General features: G+C 44.6%; 1 protein-coding gene across 2 annotated transcripts in view; it reads left to right on the top strand.

The window, feature by feature from the left end:
• CD44 (CD44 molecule (Indian blood group)) overlaps positions 1-22,249 on the top strand; it is a 55,166-nt gene that overhangs the window by 8,147 nt on the left and 24,770 nt on the right. For both annotated transcript variants that reach the window (XM_029582294.1, XM_029582293.1), the window contains exon 2: positions 20,634-20,799. In XM_029582294.1, coding sequence (XP_029438154.1) covers positions 20,634-20,799 — 166 coding nt within the window. The remainder of the gene's footprint in view (positions 1-20,633; positions 20,800-22,249) is intronic.

Genomic DNA, 22,249 nt, shown 5'->3' with positions numbered 1-22,249 from the left:
CAGCTAGATCAGAGGGTGTTAAAATTGTCCCTAGCTAAATATAACCTCTTGAAAAATGGGCATTTTGAAAAGTGTGGTGAGGTCAGGAGAAACTAAAATAACCACATATATTAAAGTTTGAAATACACCCATGCATTTTCCAGTGGGTAGTCCATCTTCAACTATAGCAGGGGTAAGATGGTCACCATAGTGAATCTTCAAAGAGAACATAAGAACACAAGAAATTGCCATGCTGGGTCAGACCAAGGGTCCAACTACCAAGTACTGAAAAAGTGACCCATTTATTAATAATCTGCTTCAAAGCAGAATATGTTCAGGTACTGTAGGCGTTACCCTGACCCCAGTTTGTACCTGAGGGCAATGGAGGATGAAGGGACTTGCCCAAAATCACCAGCGTGGCACCAGTGAGATTAGAACTCCGGCTTCCCTGGATCGCATCCTGCTGTTCTAACCACTAGGGCTACTCCTGCACTCCATACTGCGTAACGATTTTACCAGGGGTTAATCAACTAATTCTAGAGCTATAAATAAATCGTCTTTATAGACATACATCATAATAAAGATTCTCTCTTTTCTCCCTTATTTTTTTTTAATCGTATCAACTAAGAGGTGATCAATGATTCATCTGGTTGCTGGATTGTTCCATCTCTAGTCAAAAAGTTGCCCTACTCTAATCAAACTCCTCCAGATGAAATTGTCTTAGGGAAGATTTATTTAAAAATATGTAAATATCCTATCTATAGTATAAATTTGGTATAAAACTCACTATGCCTATGATGCCTTCCAGTCTGCTGAAGTGACTGACCTTTTGCGTCATAGCTACTTTCAGTTTACGACGTCTCCATGCTTGACTTCTTCGGCTGGCCTGTCCCAAGTGATGCCCTCATATTTCCATCTTTCCCATCTGCCTTTTGAACTAACTAAACCCTTTTTTTTATCTAAACAATTTGTCTAAATTCCGTACAAGGACTTTGGTTAAAAGTGCTAAATAAACTCTCAGTAAAATGTTTTTAAAAAAAAATAAAACATAATGACATGGTTCATTTATAAACATCAAAAAAGGATCTGCAACTTGCATGGTCCTCTACAGTAGTTCCCTAAGTATTTTGTGGAGATTGCCCGAGACAGAGAGTGGCCTGTCACGGGAATCGTTTTATCTCCAGGGAAAACGTGGAAGTGAGGGGAACGTAAAAACAAAAGACTCTTCCAATGTTAAATTTCACGCAGGGAATGAGTCCTAGGCGTCATAGTATATGGAGAGAGAGACTAACGAGAAGCAATGCAGTTCCTGTAAAGCGCAGGGCTAGTTCGGTTCTAGGATGGATGCCCCACATGTACACTCTGAATGAGATTCTCCATTAGGGACCAGGTCACAGGGCACTTTGTTTTGCAGATTCTAAGGCCTGTATTACAATGAAGCTTTGATCCTAATGCCAATAAAGCGAAACTATGAAAAGTGTACATTTTTCTGGACCGGTCTGGTGGCTCAGTGCTAAACGCTGCACCCTGACATAGGGAAGACTCGTGTTTGATTATCCTGGGCTTGGGCTTCCATTCTTCGGGTCTGCCGGGGTGGGGGATGCTGCAGAGGCAGCGTTCATGGCCCCTAAGGGGGGGAGGGACACAGCCAGCGCTCAGTGCCAACAGGTAGCGGTCAGACTTGAAGTCCAAGCTAACTGGGCTCTGTAAGAAGCCATGGCCTGTGGCCCCCTGAGCAAGGACGGTCGCTGTAATGAGGGAATATAAAAGTAGGAGGGGTCTCGGGTGTTGCAGATGGAGTATCCTGGCACCATAGACCAGTGGAGGCCACTTCTGATTTTGGAAGGCCAAAGGTGGAGAATTAGGCCACAAGGAAAGTTCTATTTAAATAGTTACAAATTTGCTGTTACTAAAGCTAGAGCAGATGTTTGTGTTTCTTGTTACTGCTCCATGCTGCCTTCTCCCCTACGATAAGGTGCAGTAGGTACATTTGCCCCTCTAGAAGCTGATTTGCTATTGCATCTTAGCACACAGGTAAGGGGGGATCTGGAGCTGAAAATAAATGGAGCCAATATGTATGAGAGAGAGAGTGCTCTTTTTTTTTTTTTTTTTTAATTTTATTAAAAAACAAAACAAACCATTGCTAGCAGTATTTGGTAGACCTATATCCAGCAGCTGATGAGAGTTTCATTTGCAGATATTTATTTTGGCCTAAATGGTCTGCAGCTCTATTAAATATTGTGGTAGCATTAGGGAAACTCCTGCCTGGAGCTGACAAACCAGCACGTTGCGCACACAGGAAACAGAATAGGATGTACCCGCCATCTCTGATGATACCCAGTGCCATATCGGTCCACACGTCCTGCCCATTCTGAGACTGTAACTTGATTTATAGCATTACCACAATATTTTGATGTCTACAAGCATGAAATATGACCAGAATTACAGAAATAGGTCCTGCTCTAGATGTGTTTGGGGAACTCACCATTACCATTCATCTCCTGTGCCTCCCCTCTTGGAGGATGCAGATGGATAAAGCTTGAATGTTTGCCAGAGACAGAGCAAGACCAGGAGTGTTGGCAGCTGTGGTGATGGTGGTTTTTTGTGCTTTTTTTTTTTTTTATCCTTTGGTGCCTGTAGTGTACTTTCCCCTTACCACAGCTGATGGTTACTTGTGACACTGAAACAATATTCTGTTTCAGCGTCGGTGCTAAGTTACCCCTAGAATGCCTCCTGACGTTTACTGACTGGAGACAGGACCTTATGACTGGCAAGAAGTAACATTGACTGGCTAAAGCAGATGAATGTTGTTCACGCAAACATGCGTTGACGGCATTGACTGACTCTACTCTCGCCATCGCTGACTTTTGCATTCTGCTGACCCACGCTGTGTGTGGTTTCTGTTCGAGCAGAGCATGTTCAACAAATGAAATCAATCTTGGGGAAACTCTGTGGCCCATTTACTCTTCTCGGGGGCAAAACTGAGCTGTTAAATATGAATTGTACAAATACTATGACCCTTAAATATTGCCTTCCTCTAAAGAATTTTATGGGCCCACAGGACATTATTATTCTACATATTTATGCATTTTATTTTTACCTTTTGCATACGGTATTATTTACTGTTGAATATTTAATAGATTATTAGATGTCATTCAGTCATTTACACTAATTCACTAGTTTATCCATCAAAATGTCAAGTTTCTGAATATTGAACCACTTGTCCAGTCCAGATTTTAGTCAGATAAATCATTATCTGGCTAAAATGTAACCAGATTAAGAAGACTTACCTGGAGGAAGTAGGTTATCTATATTTAAACTATAACCAGCTAAGGTATCCTGTCTTGTGTGCTGGATGACTGGATAGCTAAGTTATCCACCATAATTTAAAAAAATAAAATAAATGGGGTCTGCAGACAATTCTCACCCTCCCCTTCCCCAGTTTTAATATATGGCCCTGTTGGGCCGTCACGCTCCTCTCCTAAATGTAAGAAGGTGTGGCAGGTCCGCTGGTCAGTCGTGCTCCCTTGTGACCCGCCCCTCCCAGCGCTGCTTCTGTCAGGCTGAGCTTTTTTCCTCCTTTCACTTGGGTGAAACTTATCTAATTTCTACTGGTTTGATTTGCATAACAGTTTTCTCACTTTCCCCTTTTTGTTTTTTGATTTGACAAGAAAAATGTGAGGCCTGCAAGCTAATTGTATTAGCCTGACAGAAAACTGCACCCTCAGAGCCCTGCAAATGGTGACCAGCGCTTTGTATGAATTACAAGTTTGTTTTATATCTGGGGCATCTCCCTCCTCCTCCTCCGGGCTTGGAGCTCATGCGATCTGCTACCATGGGCCTTCCAAGGCAGGGAGTTGGGACTTTTCCCCTCAGTTTCTCTCCCCTCCCTATTTGTTAGCTCGGTCATTGCAGTGACAGTCCTGGGCTGGGGGGCCATGCACAGGGCTCCTTCCAGGAGCCCGCAGTCGTGGGTCCCGAATCAAATCCAGGCACTGTGTCACCATTGCACAACAGCTACTGCGCCTTCCCCGGGGATGTGAGCGCTGCCTCTGCACAATCTCTTTGTGCAGCTGTGCACAGCATTGCCGCTAAGCCACCGGGCCAGTCACAAATAGTACTGTTTTACACAGCTAGCCAAAACTCCCCTGACTCCTGCAAGCTTCTGTGCTGAGTTCGGTGCCACGGATTGCATTGCACTCCGTGGCACCTTCTTAGTTCATGCTGTGCATGTGACTGGTGATATGGAGGGCCTCCATCCAGTGCGACTGCATTAACTTGCAGTGATGCTCTTTAACGTTCCTCAGTCTGTGCTTTAGCTGGATTGAAGGGGACCAGAGTAAAGAACTCCAAAAGTAACACAATCAAAGGGAAACTTAATTGGAGCTTTCCTGCTGTGCTCTCTGCTCCTTGGACAGTAGCACTCAGCGCAGGGAGACAGTTTCTCAGAGCGCCCTGTACTCCCACCGGGTTTTCCGAGGAGGATCAGGACATGGTCAGAGGTCGCCAGGAGGTGCAACACCTTGGGATGAAGACCCAAAGCTTCAGAGCATTGCTGTTCATTTTATAATGTATTTCTCCTTCTGGGGCTCTATTCATCTGTGGGAATTTTAGCCTACGAAGCTACCTGTTTGGGTTTTCATCATTTCAATCTGGCTGGCTGCTTGAGTTGGACAAAGTCGAAGTTCTCCTCTAAGCAGTCCAGCAAAGGAACTAAGGGGCCGGCCAGTTGTGAGCTGCATGAGGAATTTAGGAGCCTTACCGCCTCATGGACTGCTGTCTTGTACATCGTTTCGGCCATCGTGTTTCCCAGGTGAAACCTGTCCCTCCTATGGGTGCATCAGGTCAGCTTTGTGCCACAGAGGTAAGGATGCATCTAAATTAGGAAATTTCAATTTCCTGCCAGTTTTAAAAGAGAAACTTGCATGTGTACTCTCTCTGGTTCTGAGCAGGAAGACGTCTGGGGAGATGCGCAGTGAGGCCCAGCAATTACGCTTGCAAGTTTTGCTTATGAATCTCCGCACTGATGCAAAACTTTTTATTATTTTGACCTGGCAGCAACCTCCTGCTCCTGGTGTACTTCTAGCTCAGTCAGAACCGAGGCTGGGATCTGGCGATCCGAGCCTTCGCCTGCATCTGCCTATGGACCTCTCCCCTACTCAAGTCACTGCAGTGATCTGAGCAGGCTGGGGCAGTGCCCTAGGGCTCCTTTCAGAGCCCTCAATCCGGCCACCGGGTCTCACCCTTCCCTCCCCCCCCCCTCCCGCCGGGGGCTTTGCCTTAGCATCCCCTGAGGAGCAGAAGATCCAACTCCAGGACTTGAGTATTTAGCATCGTAGGCACGTTTTTCGGTATCGCTCGCCTTTCTCCCAACTCCTCCTCCAGCGGCGCGCCCTCCTTTGCTGATATTGGCCCTGGCACAGCGGCCCCGTGGCGCCAGGCTGACCCACAGAGATATATTAGGCAAACTAGGTGGGCTGCCCAAAGCACCAAAAGGTTTGATGGTGGCAAAATCCTGCCAGCACAATGCCCAGAGGGCCAATATCAGCAAAGGAGGGAGCGGGCTGGAGGTGAGTGGCTTTATCTTGTTTAGGAAAACCCTGTGATTTCCTGCAGGTTATTTAAACTTTTTTTTCCCGTTGAACTCTGTCAGTTCTCTGCATCGTCTCAAGTCCTCCTCATCTTCAAAAGACTTCACGGGCTCGCTTGCTCTTCCCCACCATCTTTCTCCCCTCTGTTCTTCCAAACCACCTTCTGACTGAAGGCCCTGGCAGGTCTTTGGCTTTTGTTTTCTACTTTTTATTTTACTGCCCGTGCCTCTTTAAACCCATAAACTGAGCAGATAGGACTTGCAAAATCCCATAGCAGCTGAACATAGACAATCTGGCAAGTTTTTATCCCTCTGTGGCCCTATGAAATGTCAAACACAAAACTGCGCCTTGCCCTCTTCAGAAATAGGAATGGGGCTGTGGTGCGCAGTTCTGAAAGATTCGGAGCTCTCCCCGTCTTCTTGGAAATCTGTTCCCTTGGGGTCTGATGTCTCCTCCTGGAGCTGGACGCAGGTTTGAGGATCCTTTTTGGAGGCAGAGCTACAAGGCGCTCCCTCTGTGGTTAATAAGACCTGCCTGCTGCGTGTTGAGATTTGTTCACTGGAAGTTTTCCACAATGCTGAAAGGGCTCTTCCTTCTTATTTCAGCATATCTGGAGGGGGACTCTTTTTGTAATCTATTTATATTATTTCTTTACCCCGCACTATCAGCAGCTGTATCAAGGCGTGTTCCTTCCTCCGCATCACTGTTCATCTTTCATTTGATTTATATTCTGCACTTCAAAATGGATTACATTCAGGTATTATCCCCAGAGAGCTTACAGTTTAAGGGGCCTCTGTGTCTATGGGAAAAATGCTTAGTAAATGACCCCCTTTAAGTTTGTACCTGAAGTAACAGAAGTGACTTGCCCAAGGTTTCAAGGAGCAGCAGTGGGATTTGACCCCTGACTTCCCTGGTTTGCAGCCTGCTGCTGTAACCACTAGGCCATGTTATTCCTGGGCTTGGTGCTCTCTTATGTTCTTGTGAGCAGGGACAGATTTCGGGAAAGGTAACACAGACTCGTGCCTTAGGCACCTGAAAACTGGAACTCCCTCTGCCGCTATCTGATTTCTGTAGGCAAAATCTCCCACCACTGGTTCTCTGCCTATGGGCACCACAATCTTAAATGCGGCTCTGCTTATCACTTTTATTTAATTTTCTTTAAAGGATTGTTCCCGTGTGCATACAACAGAGGACAGGAGGGAACAACTACTTTAGTCAGGTACAAGAACAGAGGTGGTTCTCAATTAGTAAAAAATTAAACAATATTGCACCAAAAAAACCATCTTACCATGAGAAGGGTTAAAGCACTGCAGATGGTCACATACCATGCTCCACCCAGTGACAATTAACTTTGTAAGACACAACTTCGTGAAAATGAAATACTTTATCCCACCACAGTTTTTAAAAATGTATTCCTAAGTAAGGTTATGTACGACAGTCAGCATGCAACAAGCCCATCCTGCCTCACCCTCCTGTCCCACAGGCCTATGTTTTCATTTATTTACCAATAGGAGACACTTCCTGTTGTCTTCGTGAAATCATTATGTAGTACGCACAAATATCTGCTGCTTATTTTTGTCGTTGAAATGGTATCTATTCTCCTCTCAAAGCACTGGGGTTGGTTGGTGGATATTTTCTACTAATAAACAAAGCTGCGGTTTGGCCTGATGCTCCAGTGAAATACTGGTTTGCCGTCACAGCTGTTTTATGTTCTGAACAGACTGAACTCTAGTGCGTTTTGAAAATAAAATAACATTTAATTTAGAGAGCGAAGGGGGAAAAAAAAAAGTCTAACCTATAATTAATGGCATGATATTCTCTTGGGATGTTTAGCATAGCAACTGTTCCCAAGCAGATGCTCATCCTCAGCCTCTCATTGGATCCCGTGTTCTTCAGCAGCTCGCCATTAATAAACCGCGGCCTAGTCTTTTATGCATAGACCTGGAAAATGATCCACAAAAGCATTACTCCTCAAGAAACAAACATTCGCTTGCAGACACCATGGAAATTATGAATGCACTTAACTGTCATAGATGTTTCCTACATTTTTCCATCACTGCTGTTTGTTAAACATGGTTGTATGGCCCAGGAACTCATTCCTGTGCTATCATGCAGCTCCCCACCTGACAAATCCTTAGTCATTACAGATCAGTAATGTCACAGTCCTTGGCATGGGAATACATTGTTTATAAATATCTGTAAGATGTGCGATGCTTTAGTAATTTACCTTAATAGGAAAGTAAATAAAATTTACTGTGCAGAACAATCGAATATTCACCATAATATTATTTTCAATGTTATGCTAAATTTGTTACTGCCGATTCATTCTATAGTGCAGAGTTTATTTATTTGAGTTTTATATACCGTCCGGTTTCGCCATCACAACGGTTTACAAAGTTTTGATGTTTAACCGAGGGTTCAGAAATTCACTTGCTTGTTAACATAGTTATCGTAGTCATTATAAACATATGTACAGGTTAAATTACGTGCTTTGTATTGGTTTGGCAATAGAAGTTGTAGCATAGTCATTGGGTGTTAGGTAGACTCTGGTGAACATCCAAGTTTTTAGTTCTTTTTTGAATGTTTTTAAATTTTGCTGTGTTCTCAGTTCAGTTGGGAGGGTGTTCCAGAGTTCGGGGCTTCCTAGGGATATGGCTCTTTTCCGCGTTCAGGTAAGTTGTTTGTGGCGAGCAGGTGGAATTTTTAGTAGACCTTTGTTAGCTGAACGGAGATTTCAGTTTGAGTGGAGTTTTATGGATGCACTTAGCCAGTTTGTTTTTCATATATTATTTTGTATAATATGGATAGTATTTTGTAGTCTATCCTGTATTTTATTGGGAGCCAGTGTAGTGAAATGAGTTGGAGTAATGTGATCGTATTTTTTCGTTCCTGTGAGTATTCTGGCGGCTGTATTTTGAAGTATTTGGAGAGGTCGGATGGTGGTGAGAGGTAAGTTGAATAGTAGGGAGTTGCAGTAGTCCAGGTTGGAGAGGATGAGTAGTTGGAGGACTGTTCTGAAGTCGTCAGGGGGAAGGACAGGTTTTAGATGTCGTAGGGTTAGGAGTTTGTGATATCCGTCTTTGTTTTTAGCAGAGATGTGGTTCTTGAAGGATAGTTCCTTGTCGATTATGACTCCTAGGTTGCAGGCATGGGTGACAGGGGAGATTGCAGTCTTTTGATTCATTATGTTGAGTGGTGGTGTGTGTGTGTGGTTGTTCTTTTTATCCAGCATAATTATTTCTGTTTTATCAATGTTTAGGATAAGTCTCATGTTGGTTAGTAGTTGCTTTATTTTGGTGAGGTAATTGGCTGGGTTTTTATTTTTGTTGGGTTTTTTTTGTGGGTGTCTTCCAGAGAGTTGTGTATTGGGATAAGTATTTGGATGTCATCAGCATAATTGAAGTGAGTCAGTTTAAGGTTTGAGGAAGTGGCATATCGTGAGAAGATAAATGTTGAAGAGTGTCGCCGATAGTGCGGAGCCTTGGGGAACTCCTGTGTCAAGGTTTATTTTCTTTCAGGCCTATCCAGTACCGAGCGGTAGGAAGAGCTGCGTTAGTGCCTACGGCACCCGCGGTTACCGCCCGCACAGTGCAGCTCACCTACCGCTCGATCCTGAAGCCTAATTATATGTAAATGTAAGCCGCGTCCGAAAAGCCTTAGGCCCGCGCAACCCAGGATACTGGATAGAGCGCCTATACAGGATCCTGGGTGCGCGGGCCTAAGGCTTCACGCCACGCTGGTATCTGTCATTTCAAATGTCATTTGAAATGACAGATACCAGGAAGCAACGGCGGCGACAGCGCAGAAGCAACGGCGAAACGACTTGTCAGTGTCCCCCCTCCTCCCGGAGCAGGGCGGACACTGACAACGGCGAAGCTTTCCCCCAGCCCGGACACCGGCAAAAAACTTTTCAGCGGCAAAACTTACTGTTTTGTAGCCAGCAGCCCTGAGCAGGAACACGATCTGCCTCCTGTAGCTCCTCCCGAAGACAAAGATGGCCGCCTGCACGGGGAAAGCGTACAATTGGCCGCTCAAGACGTGACATCGTGACGTCACGTCTTGAGCGGCCAATTGCGCGCTTTCCCCATGCAGGCGGCCATCTTGTCGGGAGGAGCTACGGAGCCAGGTCGTGTCACTGATGATGGCTGCAAAAAAGTAAGTTGTGCAGGCGTCCGAAAGCGACTTACTTTTGGGATCTTGACAGATCCCAAAAGTAAGTCGCTTTTGGAAAAAAAACCAAAATTGTCAATTTTGAAAAAAAAAAAATTGCTTTTCTTTTTTTTTTTAGCTTTACCGCTCAGTTTCGTCGTTCAGTTTCGCCGCGGGGGAGAAGAGACAAGCTTTTGGTTTTTTTTTTAGTTTGGCCGCTGTCATCTCTTCTCCTCCCTCCCGGAGCAGGGCGCGAAAAGCAGCCTTGCTCCGGGAGGAGGGAGAACAGACTGACAGCGGTCAGGTCGGGTCCGGGTTGGGGGTTGGGGGTCCGGGTCGGGTCCGGGATTCGCCGGGTCGGGTCCGGGCTTCGCCGGGTCGGGTTCGCTGCTCAGTTTCGCCGCTTGTCTCTTCTCCCCCCGCCCTCCGGGAGGGGGGAGAAGAGACAAGCGGCGAAACAACTTACTTGCACGGGGAAAGCGGTCTCCGGACATCGGAGGGGGGCTGCAACGTTTTTTTTCGCTTTTTTTTTTTTGGCTTCGGGAGCAGGGGAGAGGACTGGGGCTGCCACGGAGACCGGCACCCATGATCGCGGCCGGGGCAGGTGAGCGGGGGCTGGGGGAAAGCTTGCCACCTACCCTTACCCATGCCTCTACCGCCTGGGTCAGGGTAGGCGGTAAGTTTGCAGGTTAAACGCGCGACAAAATGGCAGGGAAAGGTAGCGTTAGTCGGGGCGCGGGTTACGGGATGCTAGGGGAATAGCTAATTGGCTCGTTTGCATGCAATATCGAGCTAATTCGCTCGTTTGCATGCAATATACATGCCGCGGGCGGAAGGGGTTACCCGGGGAATTTAGGCCGCGGTAGGAGTAGGTTAAAGGGGATTCGGGATCGCAGGAAGGGCTAACACGGCCGGAACGTGAGTTAGGAGCGGGGTAAACGCGGCCGCACTTTACAGGATAGGCCTGTTTGAGAGGGTGTCGTTGATTGACACCTGGTATGTCCTTTGTGATAGGATGAGAACCATTGAAGGGTTTTTTCAGTTACACCAATTTCGAATAGACGGTCAGTCAGTATTGAATGGTTTACCGTGTCGAAGGCTGCTGATGGGTCTAGTAGGACTAGAAGGTAGCTGTGGCTGTTGTCAAATCCTTTGAGCACGGTGTCGTTTAAAGATAGGAGTAGTGATTCCTGAAGCCAAATTGCGTGGGGAGTAGGATGTTCATTTCCAGGTGGTTACTGAGTTGGGAGTGGACGACTTTTTCAATAATTTTGGCAATGAAAGGTAGGTTTGATATGGGTCGGTAGTTTAGTGGGTTTTCTGGATCAAGGTTGGTCTTTTTCAGTATGGGTTTGATAATTGCTGATTTTAAGCAGTCTGGGTAGATTCCTTCTGTGAGGGATAGGCTCATGATGTTGGTTAGCGTTTTTGTTATTGTTGGTTCTAATAATTAATAATTATTGAGTTCTAATAATTGTTTCTATCCTAGAAAAATCTTGAGTCTTTGCAGGCAGTTCCCAGGCTATTGTCAGGCTAAACGGTGACCTGGGTGGCTGAAGGGTGCCAGGAGAGGTTTCCTCCAGGAGCTAGCTGGCTTTCCTCCAATGGAGCAGTTGTATGGGAATGGCCACTCTCATAATCAAATTACTGGTGTGATGAAGGCAGCATGATATGCTGACACCCACCACCCTGCCTCCCCAGGCAGGCACCCATCTTGCCTACCACTGCTGACAGCCCTGGGTGGTGGTGTCTTTTTTTTTATTGAACTGAATATGAGAATAATCCAGGGCTAACTTGCTGTCCATGAGCTTTCAAAATCAAATGGGTTCTGACTCAAGAACAGTATACTGTACAAAATGTTATCGGCCCAAGCACTAATCTCAGCATTATAGTACATTTTTGCATTCTTCAGATTGTGACAGTGAGTCATGGTAAAATATCATTGTAAAAGAAGTGGTTGCCCAGGTCCCTTTAAACATTTCTTTCAAAATCCAAGAAAACAACTCTGAAGGACAAATAATTGATTTAGCGATTTTTTTTTTTTTTTTTTTTTTTTTTTTTTTTCCCCCAAATTAAAAATGTTTTTCGTTTCCAAGGCCTCCCAGGTTTCCTTTTCCCTTCCTGCTCCCATTTTATCTATTTTCTCCCTAATAGAGCGAGTTACTTTGCAAGGCACACTTTATGCCCAGGTCATTCTGGTACCTCTCAGCAGAAACAGAGATTCTATCGTCATCGGTCGCACTAAATTGGCTTTTACTGAGAAACCATCTTAGAATGAACCACTTTCTTTGCTAAGAAAAACATTTGAATTATGACTCTCTTTTTTTTTCTTTTCTTAAACACATTTCCCTGACATATAGTCTGTTGGTTTCTCAGAAGAAAGCTCTTACAGCACAGGGTGGTGCAATATCTCCCTGCATCTATCTCCTATCTTTAACATCCATTGCATAGAACAGGCTCGTTAAGCTTGCATTTTGCTCCAAGACTGCGGGTAGCAGAGTGCGTTGTGGGAAGAGTTAAACCATGAGAATTGGGTTGAGTAAGTCATGGGCTGTTACAATGTCTGAAAAATGTTGTCTGATGCGGACCCTGAAAGTAGGTGATTGGGGGGGGGGGGTCCCGTTGGGGATCACATTCCCTCTGAACCTCACTTCACATAGGACATGGACAAACAGTAATAATGGCTTTTCCCTCTTCCCAGTCCGTGCAGCTGGTTCCACGTGCTTCTAAGGGAGTGGAACACAAGCGGGCTGCGTTTAATAATTATTATTATTTACCTAGTGCTAATGCTGCTGACGAAAGACCGAATTGCTTCGCTCAGCGCACACACAGGATGTTGAAACTTAATTCTTGCTGTCAGGTCTCTTCATCTACACTCTGGAACAGGGCCATAAACAGCTTTGATTATCTGGGGAACCAAGCTATGCAAATTAGCCATACTGTACAAATAAAGCTGACTAATATTCATGCTGGATAGCCTGGCAACCAGACCTCGTGATCTAGCACAGCACTAGAAGTCCCTTATCAACCCAAATGAAATGAAATGCAATGCCTTCCTTAAACTCAATTGCCATGATCTGAGAAATACATGATGGACTCTCACGATTTAAAACTTTCCAAATTTTTGGGCAGAAGAAATAGAATAATTGTAGAATATATATATTCATGTAACAAAGTGTGCAGAATTTTTGTGTAATACTGGCAAAGGCTTACTGTTCTGTCCTTAAGGAAAGTAAAGGCCACAACGGACTCACAAATCGGACGCAAAATACACAAACTATAGTTACTGTGAGCTGCAATTATGTTTCTATTGTATAATATGCAATAAATTAGAAAATATTGTTTGTGACGGTCACTTGTAAGACCTTTTTTCTTAGGGGTTCACTTTTCTGGTCAACAGTGCTGGTGACTGTTAGCTCTCTCAACAAAATGCATTCATTTTTGTTACGCTAAGGCAAGACCACTTTCGAAAAATAAACAAAACATGTTGGTGTTTGCTGAATTCCACTTTCGGCCAGAGCTAATGTTGAACAAAAGCAGGGATAGGCAGAATAAACAGAAGAGCGACTCTCGGATACTCCCTTCTTGAGTGACCCTTCAGTATCGTCTGTGTCCATTGCATTGGGAGGCAGGAAGACATCTCTTAAGGACAAGTGGAGAGCTGGTTTGGCCTGGTGTTAACCCTGCTTTCCTGGATAAGATCCTTAGAGGCGCACACTTCCCAACATGAATGCAACAGCGCCTGTTGTAGATGCTGTTGTGTCCTGTCTGTGCACACATTATCCGTGGCCAGATTTGCCAAAAATTTAGTAGCGTCTCTTACCGAGGTGCCAAGTTTCCATCAGTGGAAGGGCCACAGAAGTGCCAGGAGACTGAGGCCCGTAAGAAACTGGGACCCAAAACACCATGAAACATGGAGGCCTTTCATGTGTTACACTATAAGCATCAGGGCTTCTAAAATTCAGATATGATTTCACAAATCCCCCAAATATTGTACAGGTACACAACTTCTCTGATGTCTCCCATCATTTATTACAGATACAATATATTAAAAGTGCACAGATATTGTGCATAGCAATCAATTGTGCTTATTCAGTGTAAACTTTTTTTTTTCTCATGCCAGAGAACCTTTTTGAATGAGACCCAATGTCTCTCCCGTTCCATGCTCCCCATATCCTTTGTTCTTTTCACTGTCTACACTCTGGGGGGGATAGAAGTGAATTTTGGAAGACCAATCCCAGAAGTGAGTTTGCGAGTTTAAACTCCAGTGTCCAGTTTTACCCACTAATCCAGGATGTCCGTGCAATTGTAGGCTTTAGTACAGCTTAGAAATCTAGTTAGGTTGGTTTGTTCACCTCTTGCCTGTGCTAAAACCTGTTATTGTAAGTCCTGCTCTAAGGAAGAGCTGATGGCAGGGAGAGAGGAAGCTGATGATAAATTCTGAGGCCTACTTTGGCTATGACTAACAGATGAAAGGGTCTCTTGGAGCTTTTAGCCATCGTGGACTGTTAAAAATTACTATTTTTTTAAAAATCTGAAACTAAGTTGTTGATGGACAAATGCCAGGCTGCCCAGAAATAACTTACAAAGTCCTAATTGCACTGTTTTGAAAAAGTGCCCCTATAATAGTTGACTTGTTTGTTCATAACAAAAAGAACAAGTCTTGTGTATCGTTATCCTGAGCAAGTTCCATGATATAACGCTCCCAAATATGAAGAAGGGGATGGTGCCGTGGTCGTTACCTGCCACCCAGTCCCTGCTTTCCCCTTTCGGATGGGGGGGAGCGAGGGTCGGAGGAGAAGCTTCCTTCTGCCATATCCTGCTGGTGCCTCCTGGTTATTGCAGGCGACGTCATCAAACCCATGACGACTGCCAGTTTTCCAGGGATACTGGGACTGGCAGCCAACGTGCTCTCCCCGGTGCCCCATGGGATTGAGGAGAGGCTCCCCTGCCCACCTCGTTCCTACCAGGGAGGCTCACTGCTTGCTGGTGGCAATTTGCCCGGGGTGTGGGAGGGAGAATAGAAGGCACAGGTGATGGTCAGTCTGGCCTCTTACTCCCTCCTGGGAGTTGATCTGGGCCACTGAACATTGCACTCACCTTGCCTCCCACTGTTGGGACAGGTAGTATTAGTTGTACAGTTTTTGGCTGCAGGCCGGAGAGCCGACAGCCTTGCTAGCATGTGGTGGGCTGTCTGGATGGCCTGGAGCTTTGAATTCACTGCTACAAGCGGGCTGGAATTTGAGAGGGGGCAGTTCTCCCCCCCCCCCCCTGCCTGCCTGCTGAAAGAGGAGGGTAAGGAGCAGAAATACTGAAAGATGCCCCCCTCTGCCCTCGCGCACCTCAGATGACCTCGCAAGGTGAAAAGGTTCTTTTCCTGCCGTTTTGGTAAAAGGCGAGGAGCACACAGGAAAGCACCCATGTCGGCGAATAAACCTGCAGCTCACGTATGTTTTTCTTCCTGTTGCCCACACGCCATTCACCACATCCTTGGTTCGTACAGATAAGTTAAACCTCAAATTGAAAAAAAAAACAACAAAATAAGGAAAAACACTTCCCGATCTCCATGGCAACGGTGAGATGTGCTGTGGTTTTAACAAGACAGAGCTGTGAACATCTTCATAAAAGATACCAAGAGAGACGAGAGATTTTACTCAGTTTTCAGAAAGATGGAATTTGTCTCTAGAACTGGGCTCCCAGGCTTTTGCCTATCTGATTGCTTCCATATGTTTCTTAAATGGGACAGAAGTGAACATAGCAGAGATTGCTATATGGTGGTGGCTTGGCTCTATAATCAAATGTTTTCGATAAACCCTCAGCAATTTTATTGGCCTGGTGGGAGATGGTGGGGAAGATCTCCATCTGATCCTGGTTAAAGTCATACAGCTCTGCAGTGAAACGTCTAAAAAAGCAGTGAAGCGGAAAGTATTTAAAGGGACCCAATCCACTGACTCTGGCATGTCTCCTTGACACAAGCTGCAGAGGCTTGGAAGGTGGCAAGACAGGATTGGCTAGCTCTAGCCAGGGAAGACCTATAGACACGTGCAGCCTGCTTCCTTTCTGCCTGCCCTGATGCGTTGCAAGCCAAGTCTCTGGCAGGAGACGGCAGGGAAGGGAGAAGCCCGGGGTACAGTAAGAGACCGAAAGGAACAGACTGATTAAATGTCTTGAGGGCCATTTCGTGAATTGGAGATGTCGACGGAGTCTCGTGATGTGCGAGATTAGCAATGGTGTCTGGGGATATGGAATAACTGCCTCCTTCAGATAACCATGCTTCTTTTTTAGATATTGCGGATCGTGTGGCAACTAGTGAAGACCCGTCATGGCAAAGTTCCTGCAGCAGCTACTGTACCAAGCAGCTCACAGGTGGGGATAAAAGGTATATACATATGATATATGAGCTTGGTATGAGTCAAAGGTTGTGGTTGAAAAATGAACTTCAAATAATTCAGCCTGGAAAAAAAATTATAACTTGGCACATTTTAAGTATTCGGAAATAATACTACATAAAACTAGAGAAAGAGAGAATAGTTTGTAAAAATGAACAGAGACGTTCCATCACAGTAATGAATATCCAGTATCCCACATGATGTGCTATTTGTTGCTCAGGATGAAACCAGTATTTTGCACCTGCATAGCCAATGACTTCCTATTCTCTCTCTTTGGCTGAGATCCAAGTATAGGTATCAGGTATGAGCTGAAGATGTCCCCTTCTTGCCCTTTTTGGCTGAGATTGAGGGACTTGAGTGATTATGTGGGAATGGATGCCCTGCCACCCTACTCCTCTAGGGACAGGATTACATGATGACCATGGCCAAAGCAAGAGGATTAAACCCCTTGTTAGTGTCACACTTATTTTTTAATGCAGTCTAGGTATTATCATAAAGCTGTACATGATGGCAGAAAAAGATCAACGAGTCCATCCAGTCTTCCTAATTATTCCTTCCCAGCTTTCAGCCTCAGAGCTTGACTGCTCGTAAACTCTCAGCCCAAGAACGTTTTGTCATCTTCATCCCTTGAGGCAATTTTCCAAAGTACCTGAATAGAGGCATGCAAATGTTTTCCAGGCTGAATTACTTGAAGTTCATGTTTCAGTTACTACCTGTGACTCACATTGAATCCTGCGAGCTGCTGAAGGAAAGTTGCCATGATGGGTCTTCTCCAGTTGCATCAATTCTCAGAAGGAACGTGCAAGCCAACTTTACCTTCACTCTGGGGGAAAGAGAACCCACAGACGTTTGCACTGCCTTTTCTGTGAGCATTTTTGGAAGTGTTCTTTCTCGCCCCTGCCTTAGTCTCCCCCAGGAGTGCTTCTTCTGAATGCATGAAAAGCACCACCACCCCCGCCCCCCACATAGCTTTTTTTAGCAGGAAAAATTTCAGGCTTTTGAAAATTACATTTCTTGAGTCCTAAAATAGTTACAGCAGTGTGCGCACGTGTACGGCTTCCGTAAGGGCATCTCCAATCATGTCTCCTCCCATCTCACCAAAGAGAAACCCCCTAGGGTTCGTTGCATTGAAGGATGTGCATGGTTTTAAAGCAAAGGGTAATCCCAACTTAATGGATATTTTTGTTTCACCCCAAAACCAATGCACAATTCCCCCCGCCCTGAAAATGCCAAAAATGTTTGTGTTTATTAATTTTAGAAATTGTTTATGGCTCGGTTTGTTTCAATAAAACATTTTCCTTGTGCATCCCTAGCAAGCACGCTGAGGCCATTTAGCCTCACATAAAGGAGCCTGCTCTACATGCAGGCCCGTCTGAACTGTGCATGTGCGCATGTTAATGAAGGAAGCACGGAGGCAAATCACCTCGACACATTATATGAAAGGTGATGTAATCAAATTTAATGAACTAAACTAAATGAGGCTGTAGCATGCTGAAAAGCATGGTCTGCTCTTCTCCGAGGGCTCTTTAGCTGACACTCGCTCTAGGCTGTAGCGCTTACCTTGGAGTAGATGTTAATTTAGTTAGGCCTGCATGCAGTTTCAAGGCCTCAGCTAAAAGAGTGCTTTTGGGGTTACTGATGGGGGAGATGTGGCTGTTAGGACAGGAGATTCTATGGGAGATGAGACAGCAATACCTACTTGAGCATGTTTTAGACTTAAGGTTCAAACCAAAGCTGTGACAGTGCCAGCTGCTGTTCACACATCATTGCACACTGCTCAGTATATAAGGTACAGTATTGTCACTATTGCAAATAAAAGCCCATCCACAACTTCCAGTCGAACACCAGGCTTGTGCTAAAACACTGCACTGTAGATCCCCTGGGGTCTCAAATAGTGCAAACAGCCTGCAGCAGAGTCCTAAGTCCCTCACAGTGGGCACTGAGCCTCTTCGTACCCACCTCTGGGCCGTGCCGGAGTAGTGTGGATGTTGCAGAGGATGGTAACTGCTTTGGGGGAAGTGTTTATCAGTTGCTCGGTGTATGGTCTGCAGGTGCTCAGAGACTTCCATGTGCCATTGCTTGCTTGTTCATAGAAGGGGATGAGATGTTGGTGTCATTCTGGCCTACCGAGGCACTTTCTGATGCCATTCGTCATTCTCTTTTTGCAGACATCGGAAGAATGTGCTTTTGGTCTGTCTGTTTTTTTTTCCTCCCCGGAAGAGGCTTTTCTTTCACCTCCTCTCTTGAGGTTGGGGGGGTGCTTTTCCGCTTCTGTTCTCAGTACCGACAATCAGACTCGTGTGCTAGGCTTGCTTTTCCACAGGCTTGCAGCGAGGGGGCTGAGCCTTGAGGAAAAGAGGCCCTGTGCGTGCCCTGTTTTTGTAGCAGCCTCCTGGTATTTAACGCACAGAGATGCTGCAGTTTTTATGGACTAGTGTGCGTGTGGATAGCAGGAGATCACTGTGAAGACAGTTTCCTGGTGGGCCTGAGCTGAAACTGGGCATGCAATAATGTCCCACCCCCACGTAGCTTGCAAGCCCATGGTGTTTCTCTCTTGGAAATTCTGGCAGTGCGAACACCGTGGGTACTTTTGACCTCGTGTATTGAGTACTTGCTGGAAATCTTGCACAGAGGTTTGAACGTGAAATGACGGTCACTCTCCAGACCTAACTCCACCCACTGCTTTATGCAGGTAATGGGAACCTGTGCTGTGCTTTCACCTGCCTGGGGGAGGGGGAGACCATTTTGAATTTGCCTGCTTATTACAGAGGGAAGTGCGCATTTACCGGCATAAACACTTTGGAAGATTGGCCGCCTTGCAGCAGAGGCTGTTAAGTGGCCTTTTAGCAGCCACATGGGGAGGGCCGTGTACAAAGCCATTTACCTGGGACATTACCCCGGTTGGCCGTATGCCAGGTGACGTGTGGCATGCCCCTGTGACTTGTCTTGTCAGCCTGTGCCCCTCTGGTGCAGCCTCGCTGCTCTTGATAAATATGACCTTTGACCTGGAAGCATGCGCCATTTGAGAGCTCATACTGTCTGTAACACTGTTGCCAGCGATGTTCACCCAAATCCTTTCAGGGCTGTGAGGGGAGGAAGAGGCTGAATGCATAATTAACTGGTGCACTTCCAGTCAGATTTCAAGCACAGAATTTAAGCCCACGAAAAAAATGCCAATCTTCAAACAAAAGGTTCTCGCACAAGTTGTGTCTGATTATCAGGTTATGTGGCTTCATGTACACTTTCTTGTCTTGGCATGCTAGTTGTACACGTACATTTTTGAAAATGTAAGCTATGCACGTAAATTCATAATGCACCTTCTCCCCTATCTTCCTGTAACAAGATCCTTTTTTTTTTTTTTTTTTTAAATGTGGCCAAATATGTGCGTATTATGAATTTCTGTGCATAGGTTATAGAGGTTGAAAGTCCACTTAAGGGCATTCAGCCAATCTATATGCATAGCTCCCTCTCGTACGTGTATTCCTCCTGGCCAAGATTTTGCAAACTTACCTCTGGATGAATGCCTGACACCAGAATACTTAATTCTTACTTTTTGCACCAGTGATGGTAGGTCAGGGGTGTGTGGCATTAAATCAAGTCACCCTTGTCTCCTGTTCCTCACCATGCACAGGAAAGGAGCTGCTTCTCTCCAAATGGAATAAAATGCTTTGAAAAGAGCCCTCCAGTCTTTGTTTTAGCAAAACCAACTCTGCAAAGCTTAAAAGTGAAATGGAGATTAATTCTTTTGTTTATAGACTAAGAGATCCTGACAGTAGTACAATACTCATTCACACATTTTCTCAGCCGCTTCTGGCTTACCCCGTCTGATGTCAGAAAAACCTTTTGGGGGCAGGAGAGAGGGTCCAACTCCCTCTCACCCTACTCATGCTGCAGAGAAAAATGGTAGGGGTGTGCATGGGGAAATCTTTCATTCGTTTTATTTTTCTTTTACTATATTTGTTTCATTGTTCATTTCCTGTGTTTTAGCAAGCTAAAATCATTTAAAGTGCACAAAACTCATCTAGCACCTGCTAAAACACAGGAAAAAAATTGTTTGCTTTTTGGTCCTATTTCAGATTGGAAATTAAACAGTGAATGTTGGCGTTTTCCGAGTCATTTGAAATGGCTGCACATCATTAGAAAATGGAACCTTCTTATGTGACCTCAGAAATTTAGGGGCATATTCTAATGTACCCAAATACCCCCACGTGTGCTATTCCATTCAGTCTTGTACAGAATGTTTGCATTGTACTTTGAAACTTATCCAATGGAGGCCATTTATGTTCTGGACATCATTCCAAGAATGGCATGGTGATTTCCCTAACAATGTGCCTGTTCTCATGTATCCATCCTGATATGGAAACATCTATATTTCTACCAAAATAATAAGTTGTTTTATTAAGGTTTAGAAGACAATTTATTGTTTGTACCAATCAGAGCACGATTATTGCAGGGGGGCGCGATTTCGGCATTGCACCATTAACAAAACAGACCAATTTAGGCTTTTCTTTTCTCTTCATGGCAGGCTTGAACATAACCTGTAGGTACAGAGGGGTCTTCCATGTGGAAAAGAATAACAGATACAGTCTAACCCGAGAGGAAGGGGTGGAGATCTGCCATGCTCTCAACTGCAGCCTGGCTAACATGGAGCAGATGGAGCTGGCACATGACATCGGATTCGAAACGTGCAGGTAATTTGCTCAGAGGAAAAGATGGGAACAATTAGTAAGGCATCCTTTGGACTTGGTCACAAAACCCTGAAAGACGATTTTACAATTTACCAAGTTCATAAAAAAACAAAAAAAACCCCAAAACTCGCACAACCCAATGTATTTTATTTAATTATAGGGGCAAATAAGCTTAGAAATCTTTTCTTAACTTTCTGAGTGTGATGGTGAAAGAAGATTGATTTTTTTTTTTCTATAGCATGTGGCCAATGACATTAAGGCCACAAAAAAAGTTTTTTGATTTTCAAGCTAATTTGAAATTGCACTATAATAGCCTGCTTAATTATTTTCCCCATCTCTTCCCAATTCACCTCACCTTAAACACGTTTTTTACATTTTCTTTCCAATGTAGCTATCACTTGACTGAGATGCAAGTGGCAGACTTGCCAAACCAGAAAAGAATGTAGGGAATGAAAGAACCAAGAAAATCCCCACCTCATTAGCTCCATTCCAAAAAAAGGGTAATTGATTGAAAATATCAGTATGGATGTACTTTAGACCATGCTATCAACAAATAAATTGACAATCCAATAAATGCCATCCTTATTGTGGGAAGGAGCAATGGGCTGTGAGCCATATCCTGGTTCTCCCACTGGCACGCCTCCTGTAGCCTCCGGGACTCGGGGGGGCAGGGAATGTTGTGAACTACCTTAAGCTAACAATGACCTAGAAATGCAAAATGAAAAGTTTTGGGTTTTTTGCATGGGACCTCAAAAATCACATCTTCATACTACATAACGTCCCTTTTTTTGTGTCCATATTTATTTAGGCTCTTAACAAAAACCATTCCAACGTGTAAAAAAAAAAATTAAGGTGTACAAATTTCTTTCCTTGTGAAGTTCACTTTTGGAATAGTGTTTTTCTTAAGCACCTAAATCTGTCTGGATGCAGAAAAGGAGTTGGTGATTTGCTATGGTAGTATGAAGACCTGATTTCTGAAGTTTCATGCAGAATTGTTAACTTGCTTATTTGTTACTGTGATGGACTAAAGTATGTACATATATATATATATTTATTTATTTTGGGGGAGGGGGAGAATGATGTATATTTAGTTTTGGTGATGTTCTAAGGGAAGATTCCAGCGTTTCTGCCCAGGACTGAAAGAATTAAATTTGTCTTTGTAGTTTATACCAAGGACTAGGCAATTTTTCCCTTTTAATGGTTTTTATAGACCACTGGAGTGTGCAGTCAATGGAAACATGAGCCATATACATATATATGAAACGTCTGTGTGCTGTGCAATAGTCGCCAATGTCAGATCACTTAAAGCTGATAAAAGCACAGGATCATAATAGAATAGGATAGCAGTAGATGTGTGTGGTTTTCCAGTGACATGATGGGAGGTAGAATAAAACCCAGCATTTCCATGAATAAATAACATGTTAATAGCGCGTGGCAGCGTCATGAAATGATA

The sequence above is a fragment of the Rhinatrema bivittatum genome, chromosome 17 (assembly GCF_901001135.1).
Source record: "Rhinatrema bivittatum chromosome 17, aRhiBiv1.1, whole genome shotgun sequence".
NCBI classification, from domain to species: Eukaryota; Metazoa; Chordata; class Amphibia; order Gymnophiona; family Rhinatrematidae; genus Rhinatrema; species Rhinatrema bivittatum.
This window is presented reverse-complemented; position numbering and strand designations above follow the sequence as displayed.